At 39.0% G+C, this 18,281-nt stretch overlaps 1 protein-coding gene across 1 annotated transcript in view; it reads right to left on the bottom strand.

The window, feature by feature from the left end:
* GPR137B (G protein-coupled receptor 137B) overlaps positions 1–18,281 on the bottom strand; it is a 72,533-nt gene that overhangs the window by 8,326 nt on the left and 45,926 nt on the right. Inside the window, exons 5-6 of the mRNA XM_064383622.1 lie at positions 16,528–16,656; positions 1,454–1,578 (exon numbers count right to left, since the gene is read on the bottom strand). Of these exons, the coding sequence (XP_064239692.1) occupies positions 1,454–1,578; positions 16,528–16,656 (254 nt within the window). The remainder of the gene's footprint in view (positions 1–1,453; positions 1,579–16,527; positions 16,657–18,281) is intronic.

The following is an 18,281-nucleotide window of genomic DNA, read 5'->3' as shown; positions in this document are numbered from 1 at the left end:
CCTTCCTGTTTGCACACCATGCCCATGGTGAGGTAAGCAAAACTTGGAATCCTGGGGTGAGTCTCTGCTATGGTTGCAATTAGTCTCATGTGTTCAGGTTCTTCCCTCTTTTTGCCTTCCCAATTCACTGAAAATTAGGTGATGGCAGCTGAATGCTAATTCATACAGTCTTACACCTTCTATGTTAGCTGGTTTGAACTATAATTTAACTGCCCTCTCCCAATTTTCTGGGCCAGATCTGCAGTGGATTCAAGAAGGGAGACTCCTCTTCCTACTAAAACTCACATGAAAGTATAACATAAGCATAAGTGAGACTGAGAGACAGGGTACTTATATACAAACTGTTTATATAGTATAGGGATTCAGAAAACAGATTTGAACAAGATTGCCTGAGTTAGAATTCCAGCCTAACACTAGCTGTGTGACCTTGGACAAGTCACCTACCCTCTGGATACCTCAGCTTCATCTGTATTATGAGGCTAATCAGTACCGACCTCTCAGGACTGTTATCAAAACTAAATGAGTTGATATTTGTGAATCTTAGAACAGTGTCTGATATGGAGTAGATGCTACAGAAGTATTTATTAAATAAGTATTCATGAAAATTAAGACCAAAGTAAATACCTTTCATGTTAATAAAATTTTAAATTAAGAATTGACATCATTCAAATTTGAAAACTTGGTTCTTTATAATGTATAACTTATTCTAATAAATACTGCGTTTACTCTCTTGCTTTAGAAAATATGGTTAAAGATATGTTCCATTGAGTGATTTCATAGACAAGTGCTAAATTTCCCTCTTGAAGATTCAGAGCACATATTAGCATATTATAGGCTCTGTGAAATCTTGGCATTTTTTAAAAAGTTCATTTTCTGGCCAGGCGACATGGTTCACGCTTGTAATCTCAGCACTCTGGGAGGCTGAGGTAGGCAGATCACTTGAGGCCAGGAGTTCAATCCAGCCTGGCCAACATGGTGAAACCCCTTCTCTACTGAAAACACAAAAATTAGCTGGGTGTGGTGGCGCACACCTGTAATCCCAGCTACTCAGGAGCCTGAAGCACAAGAATCCCTTGAACCCAGGAGCGGGGAGGCTGCAGTGAGCCGAGATCGCACCACTGCACTCCAGCCTGGGCAACAGAGCGAGACTCTATCTCAAAAAAGTTAAACCATCATTTCCTTTTGCAAGGCATAGCTATTGAGAAAGTGTTTCATGGAATATTGTTTAGGAAACACTATGTATACAATAATGCTATGGGGCTTTAAAAAAATCTGATGTCCTTTCTCATTCCTGACTGTTTCAGGTAAGTAAAATGATCTACCGATAAATCCAGTCCTTACCACCTCCAGCTGCACAGTTGTAATGGAGGAATTTTCTTTTAGCTTGAATCTATTTAATTAGTGTAACCCTTCCCTCCTAATGAGGCTTGTCTATCATGAAATAAGGTCTTACCCTCCCTGAAGTCCCTGAGGAGCAATGTTCCAGGCAAGGTCATCATCACTGTCATATCTTCGAGGGTTGTCAAAGAAATAAGATCTGGGACTGAATCCATGGCTGGGGACCATTCCAGGGTTGGTCTAGAAGGACAGATAATCATTCAGCATACTTAAACAGACATTGTGCCTTGCACTAGGCAAAAATAAGATCTCTTTTTTGCAGGAGATTAAAGATGTTATATTTATTTGAATGTAGGCTATATCTGTTCAGCTGGAATACTCATTTCAGTTACCCTTAGGTTTAACAGGGATTAGCCTTGCCTTTTATCAGTATGGGCAAAATCTTCTATCAGTCTTGCAACAATGAGTCATCTTTGTTTTAATCCTTTATTGAAAAGCTAGTGATAAGCAACTATACGCCAACAAATTGTAAAATCTAGAAGAAATGGGCAAATTACTAGACACATACCACCTACCAAGATTAAGTCAGAAGTCTAAAACCTTGAACAGACCAAAAATCTTTTTTTCTGACAAGGATTTTTCTGCTCCCTGATCCACTGAGAAAGCAATGTTTTCTCCCAGCTTTTCTTCAGTTCTTCTGTCCCTAAAACAAGGGTTCTTTTCAGAGCTCTCTTAACATCTTCTAAAGACTTTCAATGTTAGTAACAAGGAGTAAAAAGACAAGAGATCAAAGCTATAATAAAAGTCTCCCAGTAAAGAAAAGCCTGAGACCCAATGGCTTCACTGAAGAATTCTACCAAACATTTAAAGAAAAAGTAGTATCAGTCCTATTCAACTATTCCAAAAAAATAGAAGAAGAGGGAATACTACTAAACTCTTGAAGGAGGCCGGTATTACCCTGATGATACTAAAACCAAAGACGCATCAAAAAACCTATAGGCTAATATCTCTGATAAATATTGATGCAAAAATCCTCAACAAAATACTAGCAAACCAAATTCAACAATACATTGGAAAGATTATTCATCGTGACCAAGTAGGATTTATCCCTACGATACATGGATGGCTCACCATCCACAAATCAATGTGATACATCACATTAACAGAATGGATAAAAACCATATGATCATTTCAATTGATGCTAAAAAAAAAAAAAAAAAGCACTTGATAAAATTCAGTGTTCCTTCATGATAAAAACCCTCAAACTGGGGCTAGAAGAAATACCTCAACATAATAAAAGCCATATATAACAGACCCACAGCTAGTATCATACTGTATAGGGGAAAACGAAAAGCCTTTCCTCTAAGATCTGGAACATTGACAAGGATACCCACAGTCACCACTGTTATTCAACATAGTACTGGAAGTCCTAGCTAGAGCAGTCAGACAAGAGAAACAAAGAGCATCCAAATTGGAATAGAAGAAATTAAATTTTATCCTTGTTTGCAGATGATATATTTGGAAAAACCTAATGACTCTACAAAAAAAGTATGAGAACTAATAAATTCATTAAAGTTGCAGGAAACAAGATCAACATACAAAAAAATCAGTAGCATTTCTATATGCCAACAGTGAACAATCTGAAAAACAAATTCCACTTACAATAGCCACAAATAAATACCTAGGGATTAACCAAAGAAGTGAAAGATCTCTATAATCAAAACTATAAAACATTGATGAGAGAAACTGAAGAGGACACAAAAAATGAAAAATGTTTATGGATTGGAAGAATCAATATTGTTAAAATCTCCCTATCAAAATACCAATGATATTCTTCACAGAAATAGAAAAGAATCCTAAGATCTATACAGAATCACAAGAGACCCAGAATAGCCAAAGCTATTTTAAGCAAAAAGAACAAAACTGGAAGAATCAATATGACCTGACTTCAAATTAAAACAGCATAGTACTACTATAGAAACAGACACACAGACCAATGGAACATAAACCAATGGATTATCTATTCCGGAATAGAGAATCCAGAAACAAATCCACACACCTACAGTGAACTCATTTAACAAATTGCCAAGAACATACACTGGGGAAAAGACAGTGTCTTCAATAAATCGTGCTGGGGAAACTAGATATCCACATGCAGAAGAATGAAACTAGACCCCCTATCTCTCACCAGATATAAAAATCAAATAATCAAAATGGATTAAAGACTTAAACCTAAGACCTCAAACTATGAAACTACTACAAGAAAACATTGGGGAAAATCGCCAGGACATGGGTCTGGGCAAAAATTTCCTGAGAGTGTCCCTATGGGCACTGCCATTATGGCAGAGGTTTGGGGCTAAAGAGCAGCGAATTTGTTTTCTGAACCGAAAGTGCAACAGGCAGGGAATGGATCCCAGATTTTCATCTGGATCTAGATTCTGTTCATCTATTTCTTCTATTTACATATAAATACTTTGAGGGGAAGATGGTGGATAGGAGACAGGGCTTACATTCAGCTCCCACATGGATAGCCAGAACACATGTGGAGAGTCACACTATGGACTTTTGCTCCAGGAACCACCACAGGAGCATACCAGGAAAACTCAAAGAACTCACAGATACTTTGAAAGATGCAGCAGGCCATTGCAAATTCTGTGAGACAGGAGAAAACCTCTGGTGCTCTCTTGAAAGTGCCACCTGCTGTTTGGAGGCCAACCAACTCAGGACATTATAGCAATTCATGACAGATCCCCACTCCAAGGAAGAAGAAAACAACAGCTAATTCTACTGCCTGCAACATCCTGGCTAAACAGTGGTCCTGAATCTGTCCATGTGGCACCTTCATTGCTAGCATAACCAGCATTTAAGAAAGCTAGCACACTAAACATACAACCAAGAACTCTCGGTCTACTTTACTCCCCGCTGCCATCTCCAGCAGAGCAGATGCTGGTATCTGCAGCTGGGAGACCTGAAGATGGATTGCATCACATGATTCTTTGCAGACATTCCCCAGCACCAGTCCAAAGTCTGGTAGCTCTGCTGGGTAACTAGACTCAGAAGAGCAATAACAATCACTGCACTCTGTCTCACAGGAAGCCCCATCGCTAGGGGAAGGGGAAATGCCCCATATCAAGGGACCCCTCTGTGGGACAAAAGAATCTGAGCAGCAGCCCTTGAGTTCCAGATTTTTCCAGTAAAATAATCTACCCAAATGAGAAGGAATCAGGAATCAGAAAAGCAGTTCTGGTAATATGACAAAACAAGATTATATTAACACCCCCCACCCAAGGCCCACTATAGCTCTCCAGCAATGGATCCAAACCAAGAAGAAATATCCGAATTGCCAGATAAATCATTCAGAAGGCTGATTTTTTTTTTTTTTTTGAGACGGAGTTTCGCTCTTGATACCCAGGCTGGAGTGCAATGGCGCGATCTCGGCTCACCGCAACCTCCGCCTCCTGGGTTCAGGCAATTCTCCTGCCTCAGCCTCCTGAGTAGCTGGGATTACAGGCACGCGCCACCGTGCCCAGCTAATTTTTTGTATTAGTAGAGACGGGGTTTCACCATGTTGACCAGGATGGTCTCGATCTCTTGACCTCGTGATCCACCCGCCTCGGCCTCCCAAAGTGCTGGGATTACAGGCTTGAGCCACCGCGCCCGGCCCAGAAGGCTGATTATTAAGGTACTCAAAGAGATACCAGAGAAGGTGAAAACCAATTTAAATTAAAAAAAAAAAATACAGGATATGGATGAAAATGTCTCCAGAGAAATAGGTATCATAAAGAAAAAACAATCACAACTTCTGGAAAAAAAAGACACATTTGGAGGATACAAAATTCCCTGGAAAGTTTCAACAACAGAATCAAGTAGAAAAGAAAGAAAGGACTTCAGAACTTGAAGACAAGCCTTTTGAAGTTACCCAATCAACAAAGACAAAAAGTAATTTTAAAAATGAACAGAGCTTCCAAGAAATTTGGGATTATGTTAAATGGCCAAACCTAAGAACAACTGGTATTCCTGAGGAAGAAGAGAAATCTAAAAATTTGGGAAATATATTTGAGGGAATAATCAAGAAAAACTTCCCTGGCCTTACTAGAGATCCAGACCCAAATACAGGAAGCTCAAAGAAGACTTGGGAAAAATATCATTGCGAAAAGATGATCAGGCACAGAGTTATCAGGTTATCTAAAGACAAAGGAAAGAACCTTAAGAGCTGTGAGGCAAAAGCATCAGGTAACTTAGAAAGGAAAACCTATCAGATTAACAACAGATTTCTCAGCAGAAACCCTACAAGCCAGAAGAGACTGGGGTCCTATCTTTAGCCTCTTCAAACAAAATAATTGCCAGTCACTAATTTTGTATCCAGCAAAACTAAGCTTTATAAATGAAGAAAAAGGTAAAAACTCTTCAGACAACCAAATGCTGAGAATTTGCCACGACCAAGCCAGCACTATAAGAAATGCAAAAAGTTCTAAATCTTGAAACAAAACCTCAAAATACACCAAAATAGAACCTCCTTAAAGCATAAATTTCTCAGGGCCTATAAAACAATGAAAAAAACACAAGGTATTCAGGCAACAACTGGCATGATGAATAAAACAGTCTCACATCTCAATACTGATGTTGAGTGTAAATGGCCTAAATGCTCCACTTAAAAGATACCGAATGGCAGAATAGATAAAAATCTACCAGTCAAGTGTCTGCTGCCTTCAAGAGACTCAACTAATGCATAAGGACTCACATAAACTTAAGGTAAAGGAGTGGAAAAAGATATTCCATGCAAATGGAAACAAAAAGGAGTAGCTATTCTTGTATCAGACAAAATAGACTTTAAAGCAACAACAGTTTTAAAAAAGACATTATCTAATAATGAAAAGATCAGTCCAACAGGAAAATATCACAGTCCTAAATACATATGCACCAATATGGGAGCTCCCAAATTTATAAACTATCATTAAACTATTATTAGACATGAAGAAATGAGATAAACAGCAACGTGATAGTAGTGGGCGACTTCACTTCTCCACTGACCGCACTGGACAGGCCATCAAGACAGAAAGTCAACAAACAAACAATGGACTTAAGTCCATTTGTTCTATGGTATAGTTTAACAGATACTTACAAAACAATCTATCCAACAACTGCAGAATATACATTCTTTTAATCAGCACATAGAACATTCTCCAAGATAGACCGTATGACAGGCCACAAAATGAGTCTTAAATTTAAGAAAATTGAGATACCAAGTACTCTCTCAGACCACAGTGGAATAAAATTGGAAATTAACTCCAAAAGGAACCCTCAAAATTATATAAACGCATGAAAATTAAATAATCTGTTCCTGAGTGATCTTTGGGTCAACAATGAAATCAAGATGGAAATTAAATTCTTAGAACTGCATGATAATAATGACACAACTTACCAAAACCTCTGGGACGCAGCAAAAGTGGGGCTAAGAGGAAAGTTCACAGCATTAAATGCCTACATCAGAAAAGTCTCAAAGAGCACAAATAGAAAATCTAAGGTCACACCACAAGGAACTAGAGAAACAAGAACAACCAAACCCAAAGATCAGAGCAGAACTAAGTGAAAGTGAAACAAAAAGGCAATACAAAAGAGAAACAAAAGCCAGTTCTTTGAAAAGATAAACAAAATTGATAGATTGTTAGATTAACCAAGAAAAGAGAGAAGATCCAAATAAGCTCAATTAGAAACAAAATGGGAGATATTACAACTGATACCACAAAAATATAAAAGATCATTCAATGTTATTATGAACATCTTTACACAAACTAGCAAATCAAAATATACAACCCTCCTAGATTATATCAGGAAGAAATAGAAACTAAACAGACCAATAACAACTAGCAAGATTGAAACAGCAATAAAAAATTGCCAACAAAAATAAAGTCCAGGACCAGGTGGATTCACAGCTAAATTCTATCAGATATTCAAAGAAAATTCGTACCAATCTTACTGAAACTGTTCCAAAAGATAAAGAGGAAATCCTCCCTTAATCATTCTGTGAAACCAGTAGCACCCTAATAGCAAAACTAGAAAAGGACGCAAGAAAACTACAGACCAATATCCCTGATGAACATAAATGCAAAGATCCTCAACAAAATGCTATGAAAAGCTAATTGAATCCAACAGCATATCAAAAAGATAATCCACCGTGATCAAGCACGTTTCACACCAGGGGTGCAGGGATGGTTTAACATACATGAGTCAATAAATGGGATATATCACATTAATTAAAAATGAAAATCATATGATTATTTCTATGGATGCAAGGAAAGTATTTGAAAAAATCCAGCATCTCTTTAAGATTAAAACCTTCAGCAAGGTTGGCATAGAAGGGACATACATCAAGGTAATAAAAGCCATCTATGACAAACCCACAGCCAACATTATACTAAATGGGAAAAAGTTGAAAGCATTCCACCTGAGAACTGGAACAAGACAAAGATGCCCTCTTTCACCCCTTTATCACCGTTCTGGGAGTCCTTAGAGCAATAAGACAACAAAGAAATAGAGGGCATCCAAAGCAGTAAAGAGTTAAGTCAAACTGTCACTGTCCACTGATATGACTGTATACGGAGAAAACCCTAAAGACTTATCCTAAAAGCTCCTAGAACTCATCACCAACAATGACCAGGCCAAGAATCAAATAAGGAACTCAACCCCTTTTACAACAGCTACAAAAACAAAATAAAATACTTAGGAATATACCTAACCAAGGAGGTGAAAGATCTCTCCAAGGAAAACTATAAAACACTGCTAAAAGAAATCACAGATGACACAAACAAACAGAAACACATCCCGCACGCTCATAAATGGATAGAATCAATATTGTGAAAGTGACTATACTGCCAAAAGCAATCTACAAATTAAATGCAATTCCCATCAAGATGCCATCAGGCTGGATGTGGTGGCTCACCCCTGTAATCCTAGCACTTTGGGAGGCCAGGCAGGCAGATCACTTGAGGTCGAGAGTTTGAGACCAACCTGGACATGGTGAAACCCTGTCTCTAAAAAAATACAAAAGTTAGCCAGGTGTGGTGATGCATACCTGTAATCCCAGCTACTTGGAAGGCTGAGGCACGAGAATTGCTTGAACCTGGGAGGCAGAGGTTGCAGTGAGCCAGTATCGCACCACTGCACTCCAGTCTCGGCAACAGAGCAAGACTCTGTCTCAAAAAGTCATCATTTTTTACAGAAATAAAAAAAAATCCTAAAATTTATATGGAACCAAAAAAGACCACACATAGCCAAAGTAAGACTAAGCAAAAAGAACAAATCTGGAGGCATCACATTACCCAGCTTCCAACTACACTACAAGGCTATAGCTACCAAAACAGCATGGTAACTGGTATAAGAGGAGGCAGGTAGGGCCAGGCGTGGTGGCTCACACCTGTAATCCCAGCACTTCGGGAAGCCGAGGCAGGCAGATCACTTGAGGTCAGGAGTTCAGGCCAGCCTGGCCAATATAGTGAAACCCCATCTCTACTAAAAACACAAAAATTAGCCAGGCATGGTGGTGGATGCCTGTAATCCAGCTACTCAGGAGGCTTAGGCAGGAGAATCACTGGAACCAAGGAGGTGGAGATTGCAATGAGCCTGGATTGCACCACTGCACTTCAGCCTGAGAATAGACAGGTAGACTAATGGAACAGAATAGAGAACCCAGAAGTAAAGCCAAATATTGAGAGCCAACTGATCTTCAACAATGCAAATAAAAACAAAGTGGGGAAAGGACACCCTGTTCAACAAATGGTGCTGGGATAACTGGCAAGCCACGTGTAGGAGAATGAAGCTGGATCCTCATCTCTCACCTTACACAAAAATCAACTCAAGATGGATCAAAGACTTTAACACGTGAAACCATAAAAATTACAGAAGATAACATCAGAAAAACTCTTCTAGACATTGTCTTAGGCAAAGAGTTCATGACCAAGAATTCAAAAGTAAAGGCAACAAAAACAAAGATAAATAGATGGGACCTAATTAAACAAAAAGTCTTCTGTACAGCAAAGGAAATAATTAGCAAACAGACAAATCATAGAGTAGGAGAAAATATTCACAGACTACGCATCCAACAAAGGACTAACATCCAGACTCTACAAGGAACTCAAACATATCAGCAAGAAAATACCAAATAATCCCATCAAAAAGCAGGCTAAGGACATAAATAGAGAATTCTTAAAAGAAGATATCCAAATGGCCAACAAACATGAAAAAATGCTCAACAGCACTAATTATCAGGGGAATGCAAAACAAAACCACAATGAGATACCACCTTACTCCTGCAAGAATGACCACAGTCCCAAAATAAAAAAATAACAGATGCTGGCATGGATGTAGTAAAAAAAAAAGGAACACTTTTATACTGCTGGTGGGAATGTAAACTGGAAAACAGTACAGAGATTCCTTAAAGAAATAAAAGTAGAACTACCATTTGATCCAGCAATCCCACCACTGGGTATCTACCCAGAGGTAAAGGAGTCATTATATGAAAGAGACACTTGCACAGGCATGTTTATAGCAGCACAATTAACAATTCCAAAAATATAGACTCAGCCTAAATGCCTATCAACCAACTAGTGGATAAAGAAAATGTGGTATATATATATACCATAGAATACTCAGCCATAAAAAAGAATGAAATAGCATCAACAGCAACCTTGATGGAGCTGGAGACCATTATTCTAAGTGAAGTAACACTCAGGCTGGAAAACCAAACATCATTATGTTTTCACTTAGAAGCAGGAGCTGAGCTATGAGGACGCAAAGGGATGATAAGAGTAATATAATGGACTTGGGGACCTGGGGGAAGGGTGGAGGGGAGTGAGGGATAAAAGGCTACACATTGGATACAGTGTACAATGTTCAGGTGATGGGTGCACCTAAATCTCAAGCAGTCACCACTAAACAACTTTTCCATGCAACCAAACACAACCTGTTCCCCCAAAACTTTTGAAATTAATATTAAAAAATAAAATAAAAAAATAAAAACTCTTGGCTAGGCGAAGTGGCTCACACCTGTAATCCCAGAACTTTGGGAGGCCAAGGCAGGAGATCACTTGAGGACAGGCGTTCGAGACCAGCCTGACCAACACAGTGAAACCCCATCTCTACTAAAAATACAAAAATTATTTGGGTGTGGTGGCTTATGCCTGTAGTCCCAGCTACTCAGGAGGCCGAGGCAGGAGAATTGCTTGACCCCATAAAGCAGAGATTGCAGCGAGCTAAGATCATGCCACTGCACTCCAGCTTGGGTAACAGAGCAAGATTCCATCTCAAAAATAAAAAATAGTTTTAAAAATATTGAGCAATACCCTACAAGCACAGACAACCAAAGCAAAATGGGAAAAAAAGGATCACATCAAGTTAAAAGCTTTGCACAGTAAAAGAAACAACAAAGTCGAGACAACCCATGGAATGAGAGAAAATATTTTCAAACTACCCATCTGACAAGGAATTAATAACCAGAATGTATAAGGAGCTCAAACAACTCTATAGGAAAAGGTTTAGCAATCCAAATAAAATATGGGCAAAAGATTTGAACAGACATTTCTCAAAAGACATACAAATGGCAAAGAGGCATATGAAAAAGTGTTCAACATCAATGATCATCAGAGAAATGCAAATCAACACTACAGTGAGATCTTACCTCACCCCAGTTAAAATGGCTTATATCTAAAAGGCAGTAACAGAAGCTGGCAAGGATGTGGAGAAAAGGGAACCCTCGAACCCTGTTGGTGGAAATGTAAATTAGTACAACAACCATGGAGAACAACTGGGAGGTTCCTCAAACTAAAAATTGAGCTACCCACGTGATCCAGCAATTCCTCTGCTGGTATCTACCCTAAAGAAGAAACATCAGCACTCCTATGTTTGTTGCAGCGCTGTTCAAAATAGCTAAGCTTTGCAAGCAACCTAAGGGTTCATCAGCAGATGAATGGATAAAGAAAATGTGGAACATATACAGAATGGAATACTATTCAGCCATAAAAAAAAGAATGCTATCTAGTCATTTGGAATGACATGGATGAACTGGAGATGATTATGTTAAGTGAAATAAGTGAGACAAAGACAAACATCCATGTTCTCACTTATTTGTGGGATCTAAAAACAATCGAACTCATGGACACAGAGAGTAGAAGGATGATTGCCAGAGGCTGGGAAGGGCAGTGGAGGACGGGCGGGATAGTTAATGAATAAAAAAAAAAAAAGAGAATGAATAAATAAGACTTCCTATTTGATAGCACTAACAACAGGGTGACTATAGTCAATAATAATTGTACATTTTAAAATAACTAAAAGTGTGTGATTGGATTGTTTGTAACACAAAAGATAAATGCTTGGGATGGAGACACCATTCTCCATGATGTGATTATTTCACATTATATGCCTGTATCAAAACATCTCATGTACCCCATAAATATACACTCCTTTTATCTTTGTGCCCACAAAAAAAAATTTTTTAAGCTAGGTGATGCTTAAATTAGCCAGACTAAATTACATAGTTCAATTTGGAAATAAATCTGTATAATCATGAGGGCAATGGTGAGATCATTTTGGGAGATTCTCATCCCATTTCCATCTCCTGCCTCTAGAACCATTTCATCCTGTTTCTGCCCCCAAACTGAGTTCACCCCTCAAAAAATCTCCAATGACTGGTCTCAGGTACACCCTAGAGGTCATCGCCAGTTTTCAAGATCATAGCTGCCCTGGGATGACTGCTGGAGTTTGAAAAACCTTTTCTGCCAGCAACTTCCAACAAGTAAAGTCGTCTTTGTCAGGAAAGATTTTAAATAAGATCAGAACTGGATTATATGGCACACCAAATCAGGCATATGGTTTGACATCCTTGTACTTAACAGTGACCTACTTAAAAGTTAACAGAACATGAATGAAGTAGCCACATGATGGCGATCTATATGTGAATTCCTGCTTTGCTAAGACTAAGCCAAACATAAGGAGCAAAGTGGCACTAACACAAGGTAGACTGCCTTAAAATTTACTGTTTTTAACAGTTTAAGAATACCTATGAGCCAGGTGCAAAAGAATGAACTTGGATCTTTATCTCACACCATATACAAAAAATAAAATGGATTAAAGACCTAAATGTAAGAGCAAAAACTACAAAATTCTTAGAAGAAAACGTAGGGGCAAGTTTTCAGGGGCAAATAAATGCTTCTTAACTTATGATGAGGTTACATTCTGATAAACTTATTGTAAGTTGAAAATAAATCAGAAATACACACCGTGGAGTATTGGTCGTTTATGATCGCATGGCTGACTGAGAGCTGTGCCTCGCTGCCCTATACATCTTGAGGGATTATCATACCCCATATCATTAGCCCAGGAGAAGATTTAAAAATTCAAAATTTCAAGTATGGTTTCTACTGAATGTGTCCTGCCTTCACACCATCTGTAAAGTTGAAAAATTCTAAGTTGAACTGCTGTAAATCAGGGACCATCAGTATAGGATGTGGCAAAGGGTTCTTGGGTATGACACCAAAGCAGCAACAAAAGATAAATACAGTGGACTTCATCAAAATTTAAAGCTTCTGTGCTTCAAAGGATACCATCAAGAATGTAAAAAGATGCTACAGCATGAGAGAAAATGTGTGCAAATCATATACCTGACAAGGGACTTAGAGTATATCTAAAATGAAGAACTCTTACAACTCAATAAAAAGACAACCCAGTTTAAAATGGACAAAGGATGTGAGTAGACATTTCTCCAAAGAAGGTGTACAAGTGACCAATAAGCACACAAAAAGATCCTCCGCAAACTTAGTCGCCAGAGAAATACACATCAGAAGCCAAAAGGAGATACCATGTAATACTCATTAGGATATCTAGAATCAAAAGTCAGGTAACAAGTGCTAGGAGGACGCAGAAGAATCAGAACCTTCATACACTGCTGGTGAGAATGTAGTATGGTGCTGCCTCTGGAAAACAGTCTGAGTGGCACTCAGAATTTCCATATGACCCAGCAGTTCCACTCCTAGGAATATACCCAAGAGAAATGAAAACATGTTCACATAGAAACTTGTACACAAATGTTTACAACAGCATTATTCATAATAGCCAAACGGTGGAAACGACCCTAATGTCCACTCATTTCCATAAATGATTTCCTTAAATATGTCTTTATCATTTCAAGCTTCTTGATGTGGGTCGTCAAGAAGCTTGAAATGATAGGCCCGGCACAGTGGCTCACGCCTGTAATCCCAACACTTTGGGAGGCTGAGGTGGGCCGATCACCTGAGGTCAGGAGTTCAAGACCAGCCTGGTCAACATAGTGAAACCCCATCTCTACTAAAAATACAAAAATTAGCTAGGTGTGGCGGCAGGCACCTGTAATCCCACCTACTCAGAAGGCTGAGACAGGAGAATCACTTGAACCCAGGAGGCAGAGGCTGCAGTGAGCTGAGACCACCCCACTGCACTACAGCCTGGGCAACAAAGCCAGACTCCATATATATATATGTATGTATGTATGTATGTATGTATGTATGTATGTGTGTATATATACATATATATAAAGCAGCTTGAAATGAAATTACAAAAAGGACAAGTTTAAGGAAAACTTAAAATCCCTTAAATCCATTGATGTCCATCACTCGATGAATGGGTAAGCAAAATGTGGTCTGCCCATACAATAAAATATTTATTTGGCGATAAAAAGGAATGAAGTACAAATACATGTTACAACATGGATGAATCCTGAAAACATTCTGCTAAGTGAAAGAAGTCAGTCACAAAAACCCACATGCTATATGATTCCATTCATACGAAAGTCAAGACTAGGGAAATCCATAGATACGAGAGATTATAGTGGCTTATGCCCAAGGGTAGGGCAGAGACAGAAAGGAAATGGGGAATGACAGATGATAGTATGGGGTTTCCTTTTGAGGTGATGGAAGTGTTCTAAAATTGACTGTGATGTGATGGTTGCACATATGTGAATCTCCCCCAAACCACTGAAATATACACATGAAATGAGTAAATTATATGGTAAGTGAGTTACATCCCAATAAAGCTGTTTTAAAAAGACAAACGCAGCCAGGAGTTTGAGACCAGCCTGGGCAACATGGCTCACACAAGCAATTGCAGCTACATGCAAGACTGAGGCGGAGAATCGCTTGAGCCCAGGAGGTCAAGGCTGCATGACTCCAGCCTGGGTGACAGAGCAAGACCCAGTCTCAGAAAAGGATAAGGACAGAGATTCTCAAATTTTACAGTGTATTCAGATCACCTGGAGTGCGTATTACAAATGTATATTCCCAGAACCTACCCCAGAGATTCTGGTCTGGGTCTCCAACATGACCTAAGAATCTTTACACCCAGCACCCTGAGGGGTTCTGATACAGACGGTAAAGAGCTGCACTTTGAGTATCCCGTTACCGAGGCTCTGAAGTTTGGCTATAATGATGCCAAGTTTAGAGACCTGTTTGTACCAAATGAATTATAGATACAAATGGTAGATGACATTTTAAAGAAATGACCCACCTGCAGTGTATTCCTTTAAAAAGTTGATGGGTATGAGTTAAGTTATAGATTTCCCCCCAAAAGAATATTAGACTTTTTTTCCTATGTAATTACAGAAGTTATAGATAGGACTATTAGGTCATATATATTAAGAATATAATTTATTCTCAAAACCATGAGGCCAGAGAAAGCTACAGTATAGCACAGGGATTAAAACCATGGACTTGGCCGGGCACAGTAGCTCATGCCTGTAATCCTTGCACTTTGGGAGGCTGAGGTGGGTGGATCACGAGGTCAGGAGTTCAAGACCAGCCTGGCCAACATAGTAAAACCCCATCTCTACTAAAAATACAAAAATTAGCTGGGCCTAGGGGCACATGCCTGTAGTTCCAGCTACTTGGGAGGCTGAGGCAGGAGAATCATTTGAACCTGGGAGGCGGAGGTTGCAATGAGCCGAGATTGCACCACTGCACTCCAGGCTGGGTGATAGAGTGAGACTTCATCTCAAAACAAACAAACGAACAACAACAACAAAAAAAAACATGGACTCTAGAACCAGACTACTTGGTTTGAAGGCTGCCTCTGCCTCCAGCTTCCAAAAACAGGATCAAACAACAGGACAGTCATCTGGGTATGAAATATGAGCTGTGAATTATGGGAGGACATTAATCATCTATGCTTTCCTCACCACCCACACTGCTCACATTGCCCCAAATCCACTCACTGTGTTTTCCTGTGGGTTTCATAGATCAGTAAGCCAGTAAGCTACCACTAGTTTGTGTGGTTGGAATCATTTACGGAACCAGGCTCCCAGGTGCTTTCTCATTCAACCTGGTTTTGCATTTTCTGTCCTGTCCCCATAAAGACATTTATATAAAGTTGGTTGTACAGAAATGTGACCAAACTAGAGAAGCAGCTTTAGCATTCTTTACAATAATGTTTCTTATTGCCCTATCCTCCCATTCCCTAGTCACCCTCTGGCACACTATTTTCTATTAGTATTCTCTATTTTCTATTTCTCTATTCTCTGTTTTCCTTTGCTATGAGAAAAGCTTATATATTTGGTTCACAGCAAGTCCAAGTCTCAAATACTAGTGAGGCAATGTTGCATTAAGATAAATAGTTAGAGGCTGGGCGCAGTGGCTCACACCTGTAATCCCAGCACTTCAGAAGGCCAAGGTGGGCTGATCACTTAAGTTTGAGACCAGCCTGACCAACATGGTGAAACCCCATCTCTACTAAAAGTACAAAATTAGCCGGGCATGGTGGCACATGCCTGTAATCCCAGCTACTTGGGAGGTGGAGATAAGAGAATTGCTTGAACCTGAGAGGTGGAGGTTGCAATGAGCCAAGATCGCGCCACCGCACTCCAACCTGGGCAACAAGAGCAAAACTCTGTCTCAAAAAAAGAAAAAAGAAATAGTTAATCACTTTCCCCAGGCCGTAAGATACACTTTATAATACTTTCATTTCTTCTGTAAAATAAACTTAACTGAAAAACATTTTCCCTCAAAAGATAAGGGAAATGAATGTCTCAATAAAATAGTCAAGGAAACTTTTCATATCACCACAGAATGGAAGAGGCCCTCTTCTCTATTGAAAAGTGAAGAAAAAGTTCTAACTGCAGGTGTCGTGATCGGAATTAGGAGATATTTTCTTACAAATATAAAATGGTTTACTTACAAGGTCCTTTGTAGGATTTCTAACTCGGAAGAAATAAACTACTAAGGTGGTAGGTAGGAGTTCCCAGACAAAAAGCACCACTCCAAATAATACGTATCCAGCATCTCCCAGCTGATTCTTCAAATCTGCCTGTTAGAAAGAGAGAGGGACAGTCATTAGACCAAGGGCAAAGAAAATAAATGTGATTGATTGTTTCCAATGTGAACAGAGGATAATTCTAATACTACAGTACAATTCACTCCCCTATATTTTAGAAAGGACCCTAGAATATACTATGTTAATGTCTACTTGAAGTATTAAAATACAGTATAGTACACTCCCCTAAAATATGCAAATTGGAATCAGATAATAGTAATGGTCTGGACCTCAGATAAGGGTTATTTAAACCATATGGGATAAATGATTCTCTTCTTCAAAATATTCAAAGACAGAAACTTCTAACCTCAGATATTGTATTACTTCACACCCCCAAAACTCTTAAGTCCAAATTAACACTCTCACTTAAATCTAAGCTGACTTTCTTCAATAATTGAATAGTGAGAAGGTTACGTTGCCTCCTCCTAAATTCTTGAGAGCAGCATCTGTTATCTGCCCCCAGTCTCATCCCTAGGTAAAGAGATCAACTTTCAAACTTTTCTTCACATACACCATATCCTGTTTTTCACCCTTTAAAGCCTGCTGTGGGCTACCTTGTCTAGAAAACCAATCCTCAGAGCCTAAGGTGTTTGGTGTCAGGCCCAGTGAGATGGCCAGAGGGCTTGGTAGAGCAGTGTTCTGTCTTCACAGCAGACAGAAGGTACAGGAGGAAAGTGCACGGTTGGGTTTGGGCAACTGTATCAGGCCATTGTTTCAAAAAAAAAAATGTACCTTAAAAGGCCCAATAACTTAAACTCGATCCTTTTGCCTTCTCTCTAACATCATACTTAAAGCATGGTGACCAAAACTACTCATGCTACTTTCAGAAAGATCACCCCCATGCTTCCTCTGTGTTACATCTCGATGTGTTCTTTGATTCTGCACAAACAACATGTCCAACTGTGGTCATTTGTTTTGCTTGCTCCTAGATTATTTTGGTGGCAACACACAGATCTAGATAACCATAAATATCCCATAAAAATAGAATTTTAAAAATCATCATCATATTTTAAATCCATTATAATTATATATATATATATATATATATATATATATATATTTTTTTTTTTTTTTTTTTTGAGACAGGGTCTTGCCCTGTCATCCAGGCTGGAGTACAGTGGTGTGGTCACAGCGTACCGCAGCCTTCAGTTCTTGGGCTCAAGTGATCCTCCCAAGCAGCTAGGACTACCGGTCTGCACCAACATGCCTGGCTAATTTTTTAATTTTTTATTTTTTGTAGAGATGAGGTCTTGCTATGTTGCCAGGGCTGGTCTCAATTGGCCTCAAATGATCCTCCCAAAATGCTGAATTACAGGTCACCGCACCCACCCATACATTTTTTAGTTTGTTTGTAAGTGAAAGCAAGTTTATTAGGAAAGGAAAGAATTAAAGAATGGCTACTCCTTCATAGACAGAGCACCCATAAATTCTTAATTGAAAGAAAAACTGAAAAAATTTTGTTAAAACCAAATCTTTGTTGGATACAGAGCCTCAGTTTAGGAAGATGAAAAAGTTCTAGAGATGGTGATGATGGCTGCACATACTTCATGCCGCTGAACCGTATACTAAAAAATGGCTCAAATAGCAAATGTTACGTTTATTTTACAATACAAAATCAA

This window comes from Aotus nancymaae, unplaced genomic scaffold (assembly GCF_030222135.1).
Source record: "Aotus nancymaae isolate 86718 unplaced genomic scaffold, 86718_ANA_hifiasm-v0.15.2.pri h1tg000032l_0, whole genome shotgun sequence".
In the NCBI taxonomy this organism is placed as follows: Eukaryota; Metazoa; Chordata; class Mammalia; order Primates; family Aotidae; genus Aotus; species Aotus nancymaae.
Note: the sequence above shows the minus strand (reverse complement) of the source record. Positions and strands in the feature narration are given on the sequence as shown.